The 20,552-nt window shown below is 39.0% G+C and overlaps 1 protein-coding gene and 1 long non-coding RNA gene across 2 annotated transcripts in view; one reads left to right on the top strand and one right to left on the bottom strand.

The window, feature by feature from the left end:
• The window catches only part of GAP43 (growth associated protein 43), a 69,823-nt gene extending 49,618 nt beyond the window's left edge, over positions 1–20,205 (top strand). Inside the window, exon 3 of the mRNA XM_026708872.2 lies at positions 19,429–20,205. Within this exon, the coding sequence (XP_026564657.1) occupies positions 19,429–19,517 (89 nt within the window). The 3' untranslated portion in view covers positions 19,518–20,205. The remainder of the gene's footprint in view (positions 1–19,428) is intronic.
• Positions 12,499–14,742, bottom strand: LOC148125274 (uncharacterized). Its single transcript, XR_015744297.1, has 3 exons — positions 14,510–14,742; positions 13,211–13,288; positions 12,499–12,605 (listed from the first exon to the last, which is right to left on the bottom strand). It is a non-coding gene; the product is annotated as an uncharacterized LOC148125274 (long non-coding RNA).
• Positions 20,206–20,552: the final 347 nt, after the last annotated feature.

The raw sequence follows: 20,552 nt of genomic DNA, 5'->3' as shown, positions 1-20,552 counted from the left end.
ACATATTGCAATGGTCCCAATGGGAGGTACATTCATACAATCATGAGTGACTGATCAGAAAGCTTCCCAATTTAGGAAAGGGTGCAACTTTACACAACACAAAGTTGAGTGAAAACCCCTAGCCACAACTACTATCTGCACTACCCACAGCCACTTTGACTTATCAGGATTCAGTTGAAGTGTGTTGTGCCCACAGTCTCCAGTGTGAAACTAGGCATCATCAGCAAACTGGTGATATCTCATTCCATGGAAATGGATGATCTCACCCAGTGTTTTCATGAAGATGTTAGAAAGGAGTGCAATGAGCCTGCAGTATGCCACAAACAATGGTTGTGAACTGGACCTTTTGCTCCCTGTCAGTTGGAACTGGATTTGGAGGAAGGAGTGTGAACTATGAATGATGCCACCCACCTCCTAAACATCCTAAATCGGCCCCAAAAGATACCATGTTGATGGTATCAAAAGCTACCAAGAGATGAAGAAGAGTAAAGATGGATGCACCCCCTCCATCCCTGTTCCATCAGAGATAATCTGTAAGTGTGACCATTATCTCATATTTGTTTCTGTTCCATATCTGAATCTGAAACCTGATTGAAAGAGATAATTGATTTCCTCCAGGATTCTCTGAAGTTGACCTCCATTTCTTTTTAAAAAAGTAATTTGTTTAGAAGTTTTAAAACAGGCACATCTCAATTAGCATGGATAATTAGTCAAATGAAATGGTCACATTATTTGAACCGTTCAAAATGACATTTCTATGGAAAATAGAGAAATTGATTTTGGCTCTATGGAAATATACACTTATGAAAACATAAATTTTCAAATGTTTATTAAAGAAATATAACACTAAAGGATACAAAGAATATATAGTAAGTTGAAAACATTTATGCTCTTTAAAATATTTTTACAGACTGGACAGTTTTTCTTTAAATCTTCATATATAGATTCAGATGCTTTATCCCTAATTGCAGAATTTGCATGCTTTGTTCAAGATCATGATCAATATCCATAATTTTTTAGCTTACAACTTTTATATTACAAAAGATATCTTCAAAATCCTTGAGAGCAAACTCCTTCAATTAGCATATTGCTATTTTCCATGGATGGAATCTTTTCTCCATTGTGTGCACATAAAAATTATACTATCATCAAAACCACAATGACAACTATACGTACATGAGCCTTAAATGTATATGCGCTACATTTGCATTTACTGAATTTTGGTTTATATTAAATATGATCTGGTATCAATTTATACTTCACATGAAATCAAATATTGCATTATTCAAATTTGCACTAATCGTGAACTAGCTGTAGCCAGAATCTCAAGCTGAATGTTGCAGAATTCTGCTTTTACATGAGAATTAGGTTTTTTTTAAAAAAATAATATTTTAAATAAAGTCAGAATACAATAACAGAATTGGAAAGAACTTTGGAGGTCTTCCAGTCCACTCCCTGCTCAGTTAGGAGACCCTATAACGTTTCGCACAAATGGCTGTCCAGTCTTTTCCTAAAAGCCTCCAGTGACAAAGCGCCCACAACTTCTAAATGCAAGCAGTTCCACTTGTTTTCACTATCAGGAAATTTCTCCTTAGTTCTAGGTTGATTCTCTCCTTGATTAATTTCTATCCATTGTTTCTTGTCCTGCCTTTCAGGAGCTATGGAAAATATATTGACCCCCTCTTTTTTCTGCCAGCCTATTGGAATATGCCCCGTTTTTTGCCTTCCTGGGCCTCGGGGAAGCCTTCTGGGAGAAACCCCCCCCCAGGAGGCTCCCTAAAGCCCAGGAAGCCAAAAAACGGAGTACAAAGGGTGCTGTGCCCCTCCCTGCACTCTGTTTTTTGCCTTCCTGGGCTACAGGGAAGCCTTCAGGGAGCAAAAAATGCCTCCCAGGAGGCAAAAAAACCAACAACAGAGCATGGACAAAAAAAGAAGCCATGCCAACCCAGTCATATGGCCACACCCACCTACCCACACCCAACTATCCCTGCACACAGAACCCGTAGTAAAAATATTTGCATCCCACCCCTGGATAGGGTCCAATGTTCAAGTCTGTCAAGATCCATCTGGATCTTGAGCCTATTATCTAGGACAGTGATGGCTAACCTTTTTGTTGTTGCTTGCCCCTGTGCTCCCCTGCCCCCCTGTGCATGTGTGCATGGCCCCACCCCCTGCACATGCATGTGTGACCCCCTGCATCCCTGCTCAGCAACTTTTGGTACTATTCTTCTGGAATGTCTCTAGTGGAGAAGGAACTGTTTTGTGGTCATTTTCCTCATTTCTCTGTGACCAGGCTCAGGTTGAAATCTAGGTCTGTGGAACTTGGGGTGCCTTAGGTCTTGGATCTCTGCCCCTCTTCTTTGATATCCAACAAGAACGCTGGCAGATGTATTGCACTGAATGCAGTATCCTCAGTATATCCATGTTTTCACCTTGAACAAAGCAAAGTGTCCTGGAGTTGCTCCATTGCCCATAGACTGTAAGAGTTTGGATGGGGAAGAACTGGCTTTGACTCAGACCCAGCAAGATAGGATGAGTTTTGGCCCTCTTAAGAGTTGTTGCACACCAGCTCTGTTGATGACACTTCAGCAGAAGTGTCATCAACAGAGCTGGTGTGTAACAACTCCTGGACTCATGGTTCCTTCTTGAACAGATTGGAGAGCCTTTGCACAGATTCATCTTGTGCACCGTTGTGCCTATTTAGGGACCACAAGTATTCCCTCACAGTCAATCATGCCCTAGTTACTATCAGGTTATAATGGATTGAAGTTATTATGAATAAATGTATTAGATTCCACTAGGAAAAAGAATTATTGGATTCTACTGGAGCCAAAGTAACAGCACGATCAGCACAAAATTGCCTGTATTCTTACAGACCCACAGGGATGTTGGGGCAGGGTTGGGATTCTATTGGTTCAGCCCAGTTCTATAGAACCAGTTGTTACAGTTCCCGGTAGTTCAGAAACCAGTAAATCGGGCTTCTGGCTGGCCCCACCCCTCTCCGCCCGCTTCTCCGCTCTCTGCCCAATCAGTTCCTATTGTGCAGGCGCAACATTGTGTGCATGTGCGACAGACTGCAGCCTGCTTTTGCCCACCTGCCAGTCCAGCCTTTGCTGCCAACTTTTCACTGCAGCCCTTCCTAGCCCTATAATGATCTCCCTGGCTGAGTGCAAGCCCCAGTCGCCTTTCCAGCACTTGCCTTTTGTTTCGCCCCTTCCCTCACCCCCACTACTTGCGTTTTGCTGCTGCTGCCAGTCGCCTTCCCCCCCCAACTTGTCTTCCACCAGGGAACACATCCTGTTGGCTCCTGCAGGTCAGTGGTTGCTTAACTCACCTGCTGCTCTAGCTGGGAAAAGCTTGCAAGTCCCCCTCTCTTCGGAACGGCTCCCGTGCCTGGTTGAATCCTGCTTCTCTCTCTGCTGCCTGGGAGCTGTTTCCAATGGGAGGCTTGCAAGCTTTTTACTCTTGGGAGAGGCTCCCTTGCTTCCACAACAGGAGCAGGTGAGAGAAGGAGCCCAGAGCTGACACGACTCACGAGCCTCTCCACTGTTCTTCCAGCTGGGAGAGCTTGCAGGTCCCCCTTCCTTCGGAATGGCTTCCATGCAGCAGAGAAGCAGCGCTCTCTGCTGCCTGGGAGCTGTTTCCGCCAAAGTTGCCGCCTTTGGCCCCTCAGTCCCATCCCAACTGAGCCAAGTCTGCACTGGCCCAGAGTGAAGCCAGCCTCTTTGAGCTATCTCACCCCTCTTGCTTGCCGCCAATCCCCACCAGAGCCTCCAAGACAGGCTTGGGTGATCACAATCCTTTGTGGGGAGCTGGTAGCACAGCATAGTGGTGACAGCTATGGCAGCAAAATGGAGAGCAGGAGACGGCTTGCGAGACAACCCTTCCCAGCGGGGCAAGCTTGACCTGGGTAAGGGATAAATAGGCAAAGCGAAACGAGCCAGCCTGCCTGGCTGTCAATTCAGTCATGCTGGCTGGGAGAGAAGAGAATGTTCTTCTCCCCTGGTGCTGCTGTGGCTGGATCCTGCTGGGGAACACCCCCCGCCCAGGGAAGGCCCTGCCATTGCTGTCCTGGTGTGCTCTGCTGCCGCCCAAGAAAATTCCCTACCACCGGCACGGTTCCAGGATGCTCTGTCACCGCTCACCTTCCCCCACTGCCGAAGTTGCCCAAAGAAATTCCCCACCACTGGTGCAGTTCCAGGATGCACTGCCACCTCTCTCTCTCCCTCAAAGCCATGGCTGGGCCAAGCCAGCAAGCTTTCCTTGGCACTTTTCGCTACTTCTTTCATTTCTTCATTTTGGAATCCAGATTGGCTGAACAATGACCACCAGCCGTGGTGGAAGTGTCCCTTTGGGTGATGCTTCTCCTTCTCCTCCCCCTCCTATTCCTCTTGCGACTGGCAGCTGTGGTGGGCGGGGGGCTGCACAGGCGCGGAGAGATGTTCCTCAAGCGAGTGCCAAAGCACAGCAAAAACGGACACGGGGGCAGGTGGCTGCTCAATTGAGGAAGGTCTCCCCGCATGTGTGCACCCCCCGGCCCCACCATAGCCACCAGTCACAGGAGGAGGAGGAGAATGGTAGCCTGAAGGGATGCTTCCACCATGGCTGGCTTTCATTATTCAGCCAGTCTGGATTCCAAAAAGAATAAATGAAAGAAGTAGCGAAGAGTGCCAAAGAAAGTTTGCTGGATTGGACCAGTCAACTTTGAGAGAAAGAGAGAGACAGAAACAGAGAGAGACAGAGAGAGAGGGAGAGACAGAAACATAGACACAGAGAGAGAGGGAGAGAGGGGAAAATAGGGAGAGGGGTAGAGAGAGATACAGGTGGGAGAACCATAGAACCATACACACAGAAAGATACAGGGGGGAGAACCATAGAGAGACAGAGAGCGAGAGGGGAGGAAAGAGAAAAAAAGAGAGAGACAAGAAAGAAAAGAAAGAGAAAAGAAAGGAAGGAAGGGAAAAGAAGAAAAGGGAGAGACAAAGGGAGAGATGGAAGGGACAAAGAAAAAACACAGGGAGGAGAAAGTGAGATATATGGATGGATAGATACATGGAGGGAGGGAGGGAGGAGTAAGTGAATGAGATATATGGATGGATAGATACATGGAGGGAGGGAGAGAAAAAGAAAGGAGAGGAAGGAATGACACAAACCCTGCCTTCAGAAGACCCTGAATAACAATCTAGGCTGGAAGGGATCCCGGAGGTCATCTTCTAGTCTATCTCCCTGCTCTAACAGGAAATCCTGACAGAATCATAGAATAGCAAGGTTAAAAGGGGGAGTGTGTGTGTGTGTGTGTGTGTGTGTGTGTGTGTGTGTGTAAAAGAGAGAGAGAGAGAGAGAGAGAGAAAGAAAGAAAAGAGAAAGAAAGAGGAAGGGAAAGAAAGAGAAAAAGAAAAAGGAAGGGAGAGAAGAAAGAGAAAGAAAGAAAGAAAAAGGAAGGGAAAGAAAGAAAGAAATAGGAAGAAAGAAAAAAAAAAAAAAGAAAAAAAAAAAGGAAGGAAGGGGGAAGAGAAAACCTCTATTATTTTTAATTGTACCATTATTTATCCTATATTAATATTTTACACTGTCCCTACACCTAGAGTGATTTTACTGCCTTTCTATTGCCCAGGTATTTTTCAGGGTTTACATGTCAGAATAACAGAATAACACTTAGAAGGGACCTTGGGGGAAACCCTATATCATTTCAGAGAAATAGCTGTCCAGTCTTTTCTTAAAAATCTCCAGTGTTGGAGCACCCAGAACTTCTGGTGGCAAGCAGTTCCACTGGTTAATTGTTCTCAGTATCTGGAAATTCCTCCTTAGTCTTAGCTTGCTTCTCTCTTTGTTCAGTTTCTATCCATTGCTTCTTGTTTGCCTTCTGATGCTTTGGAAAATACATTGCCCCCATTTCTGGGAGCCCCTTAAAAGCCTGTTCCCTCCTTTCAGTGGTCCATGAAAAGTACATCTATAGTACGTAGATAATAAAGTAAAAAAATGGTGAACAATATTTTTACAGAACTATAAAGTTGAGGTTGGGTGTGACAAGGAATGGCTGGGAGGGGAGGGGCCAGGTGAGGCACCCCTTGATGTGAGTGACATTGAGTTGGTCACGCCCACACAGTCACATGACCACCAAGCCATGCCCAGCCATTCATATGACCATCAAACCATGCCCAACCAGTAAGCCACACCCACAAATTAAGCCACACCCACAGAACCAGATGTTAAGAGATTTGAATCCCACCTGTGTTGGGGCAATTACTGGAGGGTTTTTTTTTAAAGATGTCCTAAAATGACAATATTAATTGAAGCAACAATAATAAGCTAAGAAGCAATAGGAATGAAGTTTTTCCTGGATTTACCTCTAAACCTACATGCCAAATTTTGATAGTAACCAAGAAAAATGGTCTTCAAATAATGTCTTTTGAGTTTATTTATATGTAAACATCCTGATTCTACCATAATTATATTTTATGCCATTTAGTTTCTTAATACTGAGCATGAAAACTTTGTGAGAATATATATGTACAATAATTAATAAAGATATAATGTGGTATCTCAACTTATTTTTCACTGTTTATTAAATATAAATCCAGGCTAAAGCAATTGACAATTATGTAGGGCATTACAACATTCTGAAAAAATGCTGTAGAATGTTCACGTTATTATTGCTTTTTAAAGAAAACTTGTGGAATGTATGTATACATTGCATTCTTCATTTGAAGTACAATTTTCTTTTTTTAAAAATGTAACATATCAAAGTTTCTTCTGCTGAATATAGTTTATAGGACCTCCCCAAATGTACTGTACAATATTTTATAGACTGCATGTCATTGTTGGCTCTGAAAGTTGTAGCCTAAATCATCATCTTGTACTGTCTGTATGGCCAGATATCAGTGATGGGAAATAAATGATGCAACGGTGACATCACTGCACAGCGAGCTGTTCTGCCTTTGCTTTTCCTCATTGGCTTTGATGATTGCTGGGGTCGGACAACTTGCAGTGCAGTGATGTCATGCCACACGTTTCACCTTAATTAAGTCTCAAGCCGGAGAGAGAAGGAAGAAACACAGATTGTTGCTTTTGGTGGGAACAACGTACATCTGCCTATGACTTCCATTTTGTCATGCTAAAAGCAACAAGAAACAATGTAAGTTTTTTCAGTCTGAAATCCTTCTACCTTTTCTTCTTTATTTGTATTTCATTTAAATGACATCTTACTTTATTTTGTGCATTATTGTGTTTAAAATTATCATGATGAGAAACAGCATTGAGCTGCATCTTTATTTGTATTTTCATTGGTCTTACTGCAGTATTTCACAGCAGAGCTAGTATTTCTCGGGTATGTGGTTTGAAGCAGATTTCACTTGGTTTACTTAGAATGTATATTCTTTTCTTAAGAGTAACAATAGCTCTGCAAGCATACTAGTCTCAAGAAATCTGATTAAAACTGTAATCTTATTTCCCTTTACAGAAAGCCAGCTGTATTGAATTTAGTAGAATTACCGTCTAAGCAGACTCATAAAAACTTGTTCTGTAACATTTCTTGAAGCAGTGACCACTCATGCACTCTTTTAGCTCGTAATATTTACAGGAATGGATGGCATTTATTTGGTTTAAGCTGATGGATATGGGAGAAACAAATTCATGTGGGAGAAAACATAAACTTGCTATTATTCACATGCACATTCACACACAACACACACACATACACGTTACATATCTTAAGATTTCATGATATATTCATGAAATCTGAGGTGGAATTATTATGTTTTATATCACAAGCAGAAGTCTACATACAAGTATACTTGTGCTTTTGATCTAAAACAATATTTCTCTGCTGGGTTTCCCCAACCTGGGACCCCACGGATATAATGGAAGCCTGAGATTTTTGAATTAATTGGGTGAAACCAAAAACTCAGAACATCTGGGAAGCATTATCATACACATTCCATTTGTAGGAGTTTGACGAACACAATTTTCTCCAACCAATTGCTCTAGTAACCAAAAGTGCATTTCTACTCTATTTTGTTGTATCATTTACCAACAAAGAAAACTTTTTAACAGTTCAATGTATTTATTTTTATGTAAAATTATTTGTAGAGTAAATGTTTTATTGTTGAAATTGTAACTTTCTATGAATCCCTTCATTGTGGCAGTTCAATTTTTTTTTAAAAAAAATTGAATTCTGTGACTTTAATAATCACAAGTTAAAATCAGGTGACAATTACATTGAAGTACATGGAATCAGCAAGAAGTTTAAAAACTACTTTAATTGGGAAATTATTTGGCTATGGCTATATAGAACTCCTCTGAGACTCCATAATCCTATTTGTTGAAAATTCATGGTACTTTTCTGTCATTCTGAAGCATAAACATTTAAAATTGGCCTAGAGCGCTTAAAAAAAGATATCCCCAGAATAAATGTTACATAATTACCTCATCTATTGAAGCCTTCTAGACTTCCATAATGTAAATATGGCTGACTCTAGTCTACTAATAAGTTACCCACTGCTATCCTGAATACTAAGCCTCAGTGGATGTATTGTGTCTTATTAAATTTGACCTTGTTTTGCACATATAACCAATTATATTTTCCAAACAATCATGACTAAATATACCATAGCACAGTACATAATGTGAACTTAATGTTTCTCATCTACTTTTGATGATAATGTTGCTATTACTGTTACATAGGTGAGCTAACAGACTTAAAAGAACACTTTGAATTACTACCAAGTGCTAGTTTAATTGCTTCTAAAATTATTTAAGGAAATGTAGAGATTTAATGTCAGGATCACTGTGATGTGACATATGCTGTCAGATGACCAACATATTTCTCTTTTAAAGAAATACATTTTCTGCTAAGTTACTCCCACACAGGATTAACTGGTGAAAGAAAACATATTAGTGCTTTCATTTTAACCCATGTTTACAGCAAAAGGCAAATGAGTTGGAAATGAACTGTTTTCCTCATGAACATGAAAGCATATGTTTTTGTATAGAAAGCCTGTCCAAGGCAGAACTCATTGTCAAAATGAATATACATTTGGGGTATGGATGCCGGAAACACTGTTTGAAAGTGACCCTCAGCATTTGGGACCAGGTAGACAGATCAATACCCTTGGATCTGACTGCTGATCTTGAATGCCAGATCAGTGTATAATAAATCTGTCCTTATCCGCGATGTGGACCAGGGTGCCAGCTTGGCATGCTGAGACCTGGTTGGGCCAATGGGGATGGCATATCTTAGGAATATGCCCCCCTGTATTTCATGTTCAGCCCCAGGGAGCTCAGGGAAGGGAGTTATATTGTCATTCATGAATCATTGAGAGCTTTCAGAGGGTCTGTTCCACAGAAAATTGGATGTGAGTCTCTTTTGCTTAAGTTATGCCTTCAGGATCAGTTGGGCTATTGCTGATTTACCATCCTTCCTGTTAACTAGCATCATCCCTGCTTGAGCTGCAGTATTCCTTTGCAAGGTTGGTAGTTGAGGCTGATCACCCTAGAGGACTTTAACCTTCCAGTGATGTTAAAGGCAGGGCAACTCAGTAGTTCAGGGTCTCCACAACAACCATAAAACTCTCCCAAATGATAGAAGGCTGAGATATTCCAGGAGTCTTGCACTAGATTTTTTTTTGTCTTCATATAGTTGCAATGTGCTCTAATATTACCAGGCTAACTATGACTATGGATAGATCACTTTTGGGTTGTTCTCTGACTCATTGGGACCACCAACTTCCAAAGGAGAGAGGCCTTTTTTCGAGTGGCCCAGGCTATATATGGACCGTGTTGGCTTCCAGAAGTAGTTTTGGATTTTTCCCCAAGGCCAGTCAGACACTCTGACCAAGGCCTTAACTGCAGCCTTGAACATGCATGTGATAGAGACCCTGGACTGGATTGTTCCATGAGCATCTTTCTGCACCAGTCTTGGGTGCTTCTTGGTTAATGGAGGTTCAGGAGGTGAAATGTTATAAGTGACACCTAGACAGTCCAAGAGGAACCCAATTGATATTCATTAGACCAGTGTTTACCCATAGTACTGTTAAGCAAGTAACAGGTATGTCACAGTGTATATAAACAGGGTGGCATTTCCTGAAGTTATATAATAACTTCTGAATGTACGATTTGTGCCAAATGCTACTGCCAATTTGTTGGCAGGGAGTGATCCAATGTTTCCAACGTTCGATTCATTTGCATTACTTACCTGTTTATTTTCACTTTAAAGTACTATTTATGCTTTAAAATCTCTATCTGGAAATCTTCTGTACATGTTCTTACTGTATAAGTAATTCAGTGTACCATGAAATTCTGTTTATTGTGTTGAGCCATCACTATGAGCAGATCCTTTTCAAACTTATATAATGCCCTTTTGGGGGACACTCTAGTCTCAGCACCCAAAGTTTTCAGCAGAAACCTGCATTATAAAAAGTCTAAGAAACAATGATTTTTAAAGTATTTATTGCGGTTTTGCTGTTACAACATACACCTTTCCTTTCTTTTTAATTGCTGTTTTTAATTTATTGTTCATTTCATAAATTTATTTTATCCATACTTGTGTTGAATAGAATTGGCAGTTAGGCATATATAGGGTTGCAAGCTTAAAAACAGTTTTCTTTGAAATAAGTTCCATTAGGCTTATGTAGTTTACACTCATATAGTTTGGGTATACATGTTGCTGTGATCATTGATACATTCGATAATATGCTCTTAACATGGTCAAAATTGTTTCCAAGTTGGTCATTTGTTAGCAGGGCTGATGGGAAGCTCAGAAATAATCCATTTATACCTTCTAGCATCAGAAGGTTTTTATAGCAATTGCACTGAAATCTTAAGCTGGCATCATTCCCTTTGCCCTATTTACTACAGACAGTGGCAACCTGATATCTTGATATCATTATAGAACTTTTACTCAGTCTGGTCAAAACATAAAGAAATAATGAAGGAAAAATATTTTTATCACACACCCAAGGCATGTCATATATCCTTGTTAGAGAGCAATACAATTTTGGACTTGTGATGAAATCTGTTACTTCCAGTTTCTATGCCAATTAGCTTGCAATTACAATAGCTTGTAATTAGAATTATGAATTCCAATAAAAGGTGTGTCCGCAAACACAGAGGATTACATAGCACAGGGGTAGGGAAACTTGGCTCTTTTATAGTTTATGGACTTCAACTCCCAGAATTCCTGAGTGAACCATAAAATGCTCCTCATCCCTGACCTACTGGTTTTTCAGTTGTGGGGGAAATCAATTTTTGACTTGAATAGGACTGTTTAATATACAAAACATTTGTATATTAAATTGGCTCAATTTATATACAACATTTCCATTTGATAAAATCAGCATTGAAAACAGCACAAGAAATTCACTAGAAACCAATATGGGATAACCAAAGTGAGGGTACTTTAAAAAAAATGGAAAGCTGCAGAACTGTATAGATAGAAAATGCTTTCATTAACTTTTCATTGAAAAGCTGAGCAGGAAAAATCCCCCCAACTTAATTTTGGAAAGCATTCGCAACTGTATAGAAATCCTATTGTTCTGTATCTAGATTTGTTCATATTGGCAAATTGAAGTTTTATTCGGGTATGTGGAAAGAGAACTCTGCTTTATCAGATTGAAAAGAATTTCAGTGCCTCCAAGTTAGCTCAAGTCCTTACAGTTTTCAAACACAATCAAAAATTTAAGAATAATCACGCCAAATGGCTAGAAAATAAATAAAATAATCTGTATGAAGCAACCACATGTGGTAGAAAAAGCTTTTCAAGGTCTGTACAAGCTGCATTATTTTGCCATCTGCCAGATGTCAGCCCACAGCTGGAAACATATCTAGACCTATATAGTCATGCTGGGAAAAATAGTTCACAGCTGTGGTTTTGATAAAATCAGAACCAGGCTTGGTAGGAATATCCCACAGGTACTTCTATTAGAACAACACATCATTAGGAGTCCATAGTCCATCATATCTCTATGCATCTATGTTGAATCAGAAGCCATCTTGGCATAATTTTAATTTTCTTTAGGATTTTCCTGCCTCCTCCAAAAGGGCATTATTCAGATCATTCTTCCAAACACTGAAGAGTGACTGTGTTCTGATTAGTATCTGCATGCTTGAAGAGTTAAATTTGTTCTTTTGAAATTTGTTCTCCTGCAGAAGATATCTGATTAAAATGTGTTGAGACTTCCAGAAAACAATTCTATTATTTTGAAATCTTCTGGCTCCCATGACCTTTTTTGGGGGGAATAATTTTGATTTTTGATTAATATCCACCAGAATTGAATATTTGTAAAAGTAAAACTTTGGACATGGAAATGTTTTGAGATACTGGTAATCCTTGATTTATGATCAGAACTGATACTAGAATTTCCATTGCTAAAAAAAGCAGTTCTCAACTGAGTCATGCCTGGCTTTAAGGTCTTTTTGCCACCGTTGTAAAGTAAATCAATGCAATCATTAAGTGAATCATGCAGTCCTTAAGTGATTCCCCATGGTCCTTGCTTGCCAGAAGCTGTCTGGGAAGGTCACAAATGGTGGTCATCCTGTGGCACTGCAATTGTCGTAAATACATGCTGGTTTTCAAGGGCCTGGATATTCATCATGTGATCTTGGGGATGCTGCAAAAGTTGTAAATGTGATAACCATTTGTAAGTTACATGTGTCATTTTAACTCTATAAACAGTCATTAAAGAAATGATTAAGTTGAGGATTACCTATATCTAGCATATATGATATATATCTAGCCTATGTAGCATTTCAAAACTCTCTTAACTATAACTGTAAATAATTTGGACCATTTACAAAAATAATTTTGTAGCAATGGGAAAAACGTTATAATTTTTTTCAGATTGAGATTGTGACATTTTAAATTATTCTTCCTGGTTACCTGTTTCAGTGAATATTTAAATGTGTATTAACCATGTCAATCTTCTGGGGAGTTATTATTTGTACATGGAGTGCATGTTTAATTGCATTTTCAAGTGCTGTTTTCAAGTGCTGTTTTTTTTAAGTGCTGTTATATAAATGTGTTATATCCACCATCCACAATTAGACTTACTGATCAATGACTCCAGTATGGGGCAAGCCCAACTGCTAAGCAAAGTGTTATTACTGGCTCAACAGCAAATGGAATATTGGAAGGTATAATTATGGTTGCCGCTGACAATCCTGCACTTTCACACCACCAGAATCTCTTCCCAATGCTCACAAAGCTCAATCTGACCTTCAATTGTCTTCACTTCTGGTGACCTTTGAATCCAGATAACACTATTACTCAATCAGTGCTCATTTTCCAGTTGTCCTAGAGAAAAGTACAATGATGTCATCCAGTCAGTATTGATTCCTAGAGATATTCCCCAGTCATAAAGTAACACAAATGCCTCTGTATGCGGTGGAATTCAATTTTTTTTTACTACCGGTTCTGTGGGCGTGGCTTGGTGGGCATGGCAGGGGAAGGATACTGTAAAACCTACAGTCAGAGGTGGTATTTGCTGGTTCTTTGAACTAATCAAAATTTCTGCTACCGGTTCTCCTGAACTAGTCAGAACCTGCTGAATACCACATCTGTTTGCCACCTTTTATCAAATGCATTTAACTCACCTTCTTTCCCCATAATAAACTGCAACGTTTAAAAAATAATAGCATGCCAGAAAGTCTGTAAGGAGACACTTTTTGCATGTTATTATGGTTAGGTTGGACATAAAGGATAAACTCCATGAACAGGAAGCTAAACCTCTTTGGGTTTGGGAAGAAGACAGAAATTGCTGTTTGAACACGGAAGTATAGTCTGAGTTAAGGAACTAGATTTCCTAACAGTTCCTAAGTTCATTAAGGCTACAGTGATCAAAATAAAAGTGCCAGCTGTTCAGCAATTTTAGTAAACTAAAGCAGATTAAAAAATAAACCTCAAAAAGCAGTACATTAAGATTAGTCAATTTGGAAGCAATCCCAAAGTGATGTAAAACATTAATGTGGAAGTCACATAAGTAACTGTATTACTTTCAGGCGGGTGGAAAATTCTGTCTCCTAGCCAGCATTGAAATAAGTTTAAGTAACTAGTGTTGTTTATTATACATGAAATGGGAGGTATGTTCCTTTTACTTTTCATCTGAGTTAGAAAACATTTTGAGATGTCTTGCTCATGAAGGAAAGCTGAAGGACAATCCCACAAAGGCAGTCTCTTTTGTGTTGGTGTTGCCACAGAAAGTCCATTTTGTATTCCTTCAGTAATCTTTTTTCTTCATGCTGCTTAGTGAATTAATTGAAATTTCTGATCAATAGCACTAAGAAGTGGTTAATTTTGAGAAGAATGATGAGCTGGTATAGTTCATGGAGATGGTCACTTCTACAGTGTACAATTAAAGTGGAATTTGGTATAATCTGGGGCTTTGAGAGGAATGGACAAAGTCATACAAGTCTGGGCTAGCTAGGCCACTGGCTTAATCTAACAAATATTCTTATGGAACTTTTATATCCCAATACTTAATGTATGAGAATAACAAATTATGTTTTGGTGTCTTACCTGAAATACTGCTCTTGTTATGCTGCTATGCATCTCACTCCATCCCATTGCATTTGCATGCTTTCACCTACCTGCTGAGTGAACTAAAATAAGAGTGTTGATGAAATTTGCTTTCAAGATGACAGCACCACAGTCGCTGAGAGTGGGGTGTTATTTTTCTTCAGAACTGGTGAGCAAATGGAGAGGGAGAGACTGGCATTCATCAGGGAGAGACTTTCCTCTGAATAGCACTAAATGCACCTGACAGTCTGCCATTTCCACCTCCCTTGAGTGTTTCTTTCAGTACAATTAGGGTGTCTGTTGATGGAAGAAGGTTGATGGTACTGGTGAATGAGCACTCAGAGAAGGGAGGGGGCAGGAAGCATTCAGAAATGAGCAGTGAAGCATTTTCCCTATTATTTTGCTCAGTTGTCAGGCTTCTCTCTGTACCGCAAATGGCTCTGGAAGTAAATGGGTGAAACTACCATTCCCACATTCCCAGAAACTGAATGTTGTTGTAACAGGGGTGAGGTGCTATATTCATAAATAATCTCTCTCTCTCTCTGTCTCCCTCCCCCCCCTCTCTCCCACCCACCCCTTTGAGTGATGTCTCTGGAGAAGCATTACTGCTTCTGCTCATCAGGCAAAGTTGGAGGATTTCCATGGCAACAAGGCAGCTGGTGTCTAGACATAGGCAAAATGCCTGGCAATGTAGCTCTCATTGTGCTTTTCCGACCCTTTACATACAAAAGCACGTGTCCTGCATTGCCATCTCTTTCCTTTCTATTTACTACACATTTACATGTATGGAGATTCCATTCCACAGGTTTCAGAAGAGGAAAGTGGGAAGGGAAAGAATCCCAAACAAATCACCCAACTGTTCACATTAAGGAAGCAGGGAGATAGTTGCTTGGATGAGTTTTGGAGAGTGTGTAAATGGATTACAAAATGACAGGCATCTAATAGGATGGTGCAAAAAAGGTGCACCTTCTCTCATTTGTATTCTAAGAAATGTGATAACAGCTCTGTGTGCCATATAACTTAATTCCATTATCTTTCTTTGAAATATATGGATTAATCATATAGTGAACTATTTTTAATGTAAAGTTCCTGCCTGATGGTTTTGGTTTTAACTTTAAACTTTGAAAAAAAAATGTTAACACAAGGATGGCTGATAATTTGCCTTTTGTATCGTTATGAAAAATCACACTGATTGGGTTGTGGATTTTGTGTTGTTTTTCAAATCTTTTTGAAAAGTTTTGTTTTTCAAATATCTAGCAACCAGGAAAGACTGGTGTTCATCACAAATGGAAAGTCACCATTATGTATGTTTTGTATTACAGACCTCTTATAAGCTGTGTTTTTAAAAGAATAACAGCTTTTTTACAAGTGAAAACTTTTCCCAATACCTGGAAAAGGGGAGAGGGAAGTATAAGATATTTATGAAAGGTTTGTGTTTGTGCAGTGCATGCGTGCACATTGTAGTACCAAGAAAAATGCTCACTTAATTACAAGCTGACTGAAGATGAAGAAAGGTAGAGGAATATCATGTCTTTTATTGAACATTCATCATTCCAGCAGTCTATAGCCTCCCTGGCTTTCTATAATTCATATGTATCTCGTGGAAAGAGATTATGGGGAAACTCTTCCTGTTACAGGATATGTTTTGCCCAATATGAATGTGCAGTAAGCTAGGAGGTCTTCACAGCACGATCTTCCTCTTTCCAATTAAAAATAAGCAGAAAAACTATGCTAAGAGAATTCTCAAGCACTCCGAAATAACTTCTTTCTTTTTTTTTGGGGGCGAGGTCAGGGAGGAACAGAGAATGTGCAAGGCAGGTTTTGCTTTTGGAATTGCTTAAACCATCTTTGCAAGAAATAATTGAGCTAAATTGGGATGTTATGTACCGGTGTAACATATCTATAAAAGTTTAATACATTATTAAATTATTTCTCGGCTTAAAAGTGGTTTTGCATTAATGTTTGTCTATAGTGGTCTTGCCAGAACATGTACTGTATCCTGTCTGAGGAAGAAATATACATTTAAATGAATAAGTAATAGGTCTGCTTTCTTTTTCCAATAGGAGTAACAGACCTGTCTGTCTGGGGCAAAACTCTTGTTTAACTACTCATAGCGAAAAGCAACACATCTTTATAAGACATTTGCATGGTAAAATGCTGAGCAAAAGATTTTCTTAGAAACCAAGTGCAGATTCTAACTGCAGATAGAGAAAGTGAGTTTTAAGACAATGGTCTGCTTTCTTGATAATCTGAATAAAGGACAAAGGAGAGATATACCAATCAAGAAGTTGATGCTGAATGTTAAAGAAATTGTTATAGTTGTTTCGAATTATTGATGTCAGCTGTAAAAGCGAAAACAATTTACAAACAAAGCTTCCTATTATGCTGAGTCCATAGAGCTACATATGATTTTTATTTTTTTATTTTTTATGTATTTCCATTATGTTTAATCATTCTAAAGTCACCATAAATGTAAAGCCAAGGCCAAAAGCCATCAGCCTTCAAAAAGAAAGAAAGGAAATGTAACAAAGGCAGTGTGTCGTTGTCTACTCCAATTTAATTAAACCAAGGAAGACAAAAAGAACTGGGCAGATCCCAGGAGACTGTCTTTTACCCGGAAATCCATTCAACCTAATTTCAGCAGTGTAAGACAGTAGAAGCACTTGAAGCGGAGCCTATAAACCATTAACATATAATGCGGTTAAAGTCAATTGAGAAAGCTGCCCTTTCTGGAAACAAAATTGCCCATCTTGGTTTTCAAACACCCACATTTATATTCATAGCTGTGATTCATTTACTAATAAATGCTTATCCACAATAACCTTGCCTTTCAAAAGAACCACATAGTGCTGAAGAAATAGACATTCTTAAGAAGCTGTGCTAGTTTATATCTACTCAAGGTCTGCTTTATACAGCGACCCACATATGTTGAAGAGAGATTATCAGCATTTAGAATTCCCCTTTAAATTTTTTATACTTAAAAGTATGACAGCTGTGTGGAATTTTACTTGTGCTATGCTTAATACAGTTTTGATAGTGCTCTGAGTATAGATGTGTCAACAGTTAGAAACAAATAAGCAGAAATGTTCTCTTAAAATAAATGTAGATTATTGAGATATTTAGAGGGGAAATGAATAAAACAATAAAAGAACAGAAATAAAAGTCCTTTTAATTTATTTACAGACAGCTTCATATATTAAAATTGTACATTAAGCAATGCAGAACAGATGTTTTGGGGATGTCTATGGTGGAACATATTTCAAATAGTTTTTATAGGCTAGTATCATATACTATTATTTCCAAAGTGAAATTTAGGGAGGCTAAATTTAGCAAAAATATAAACATTCAAAAACTGAGTATATGCTCCAAATGGATTTCATATAGAATTTAAGACAATTTAACTGAGCTGGAACAAATGAAGTCCCTTAGTTCACAGATTTCTTCTCAATTCAAATTCATTGAACTGATAAGATTTTTCGAATTCAGAATACATTATCCAGGTTATTTTTCTCTTTATTTTTCTTATATTTTTCTCCAGAAAAATGTATTTACCCTAGAAAATTATATGCTAATTGAAAAATTTATTTGAAAAGGCTTACCTCTCATTCCCTTCAATTTTAATATCTGACATGTAATTAATTTAGTATAAAAATTATCCTGGTTTCATGGTTTTTTGCAAAACAGATAAGCATAAAAGAGAAGAACTAAATTAGATTTATCTGAGACATTCCATTAGTCCATCCAACATTGACTGGAAGTATCGGTGCAGGAATCCATATATCTGGGAGATTTATCTTTTCTAAATCTTTGTTTCCATCCATCATATTGATAACTGGAAAGAAATGCAAGATAATTTCTCTGGAAGCAATAATTTACAGATACGTGACTCTTTGTATGGGAAAAAAAAGAGCAGGAAGAGAGCCAATCAAGCAAGGTAAAATGGAACTTAAATGCCAATGGTGAAAATTCGAAAGCCAGGTAATTTTTCAGTTTCCACATAACAACGGGGTTCAACAGCTTCCATTAGGTTAAAGGTTTCATCCTTTTATAGACAATGTTGGGGCTGCACTAGGTTAGTGTTGTGGTTGGACAGCAGCAGGAGCAGATGGCTGAGGAGAGTGAGGATTCTGATGAGGTGCCAGGACCATCAGGGAGTGGACTGCTGCCTTCAGAGATTGTGGGGGCTGGCAGCGGTGATGAAGAGGCTCCTGAGGAGCCTGTGCCAAGTGCACATGCATGAAGGATTACTCGGAGGAAAGAACAATTACAACAGCACAGGTGACTTTGGAGTAAGGCTGCAAGGCAATGGCCCCTCCCTCAAGAAAATAATAGCCAGGTCTGAAAAAGCATTCTTTGCAGAAAGCAAAGAAGCTCTGAAGCTCAGCTTGTGGACATTTTAGTTCATGTTTGGAGAATCTTGTAAATTAATTCTTATCTCTGGGTTTTTGGCAGCATTGACGAACAACTTGGCAAGGCGATTTCTTGTTGGAGTTAATTAGTGGAAAGCAGCCTTTTATCTGTAAAGGAACAGAATTCATTATTAAACCTTAAAAGGAGGGGGCTACTGCTTTTCTCTGTGGTTGCTCTTTGGGAACCCGGTTGGGTCAGAACAGTTAGGCATTACTGCAAATATTGTTTGAAAGTGATATTAAGCTTTCTGAGTAAAAGAAATCATACCTTGATTGTGACCAAGGTTTCATACTCCCACTTTGTCCTTCAAACCTTTTCTCCACTCACCCAACATATAAAAAAAGACCTGCAATTTGTCTTCGGCTCAGTTTAGTGATCACAAAAGCAATGCTGTTAAGACATTGTTTATTTTGTACTCTGCAAAAAGTTTCCCATTTTTTTAAAATAACAAAACTATTAAATTCCATTCATATACTTCCTTGACAATTTTATTTATTTATACTTCTTAGATGCTGTAGAAGAAACCAAACCTTCTGAAAGTGCCCTGCAGGAAGAAGCGAAAGAAGAGGAGAGCAAGGCGGACCAAGAAAATGCCTGAACATTAAGAAATGACTTCCTCTTGCCCTTCCCTCCCTCCTTTTTCCTGTATCTTCCCTCCCTTCCTAGTTTCAATCTTTTTCCTCTTTCACCTGTAAATCTGTCTGTCCTCGTCCCTTTCTGCCCCTTCCACCTCTATTCTCTCTGTGTGGCAAACATTTAAAGAAAAAAAAAGCAGGAAAAATCCCAGTCAAACAGTGTGGCTTAAACATTTTGTTTCTTGGTGTTGTTATGGCGAGTTTTTTGGTAATGATGACTCAATCATTTTGGGAAAATTCTTGCACTGTATCAGAATTGTTTGATCTGCGCGTGTGTGTGTGTTTGTCTGCCCACCACGAGTGCGCTCTTTCTCTTGCCTCCCCTTTTCTCTATTCCAAGTGTGTGTGCAATGTTATGTTCCTCTGAGGAGTCCAAATCTATTGAGTGAGTTAAGAGAGGAAAAAAAAAAAGAACAAACATTTTTCTTTTCTCCCCATTTCAATGTGATGATGGAATGAACTATAGGAGACACAACAAACAAAGCAAAAAACAAAACAAAAAAAAGAGAGAGAAAAGGGAAAAACACAGAATGAGAATACAAGCCCAGTTTGTTTAATAAAATAAAGCAAATGTGCCAATTAGCGTAACTTGTGACTCCCAGCTCCTTTTTCAAATTGACAAATGATAATAAAGGAGAAGAATTATAATGATGTCACTGTGATGCATTTCTGTACCATCTCTTCCTCTCTCCCTTCCCCCATGCATTCTAATATATTTGATGAATAAAATGTTTTACATAGGTTTTAAAGACAACAGCTGGAGCCCAATCATCCTATTACATATGTACGAACAGTGGTATAGGTAGGGTAGTTTTTGTAAAAGTGAACATAGGAAAGGCATAACAGCTCTTGATCAGATATATACATACTTTTGTTTGTAGTAGGGTAAGTATTGTACATTACCGCAGGAAGAATATATTTGTGTTTTGAGATACAGAACTATTTATGTAAAATGTGGGAGGAAGCTATTAATTGAAAAGAAGTTTGTGCAATCTCCC

Source organism: Pseudonaja textilis, chromosome 7 (assembly GCF_049901715.1).
Source record: "Pseudonaja textilis isolate UNSWEBS1 chromosome 7, rPseTex1.2, whole genome shotgun sequence".
NCBI lineage: Eukaryota > Metazoa > Chordata > Lepidosauria > Squamata > Elapidae > Pseudonaja > Pseudonaja textilis.
The sequence above is the reverse complement of the archived record's forward strand: the minus strand, read 5'-3'. Positions and strand labels throughout refer to the sequence as shown.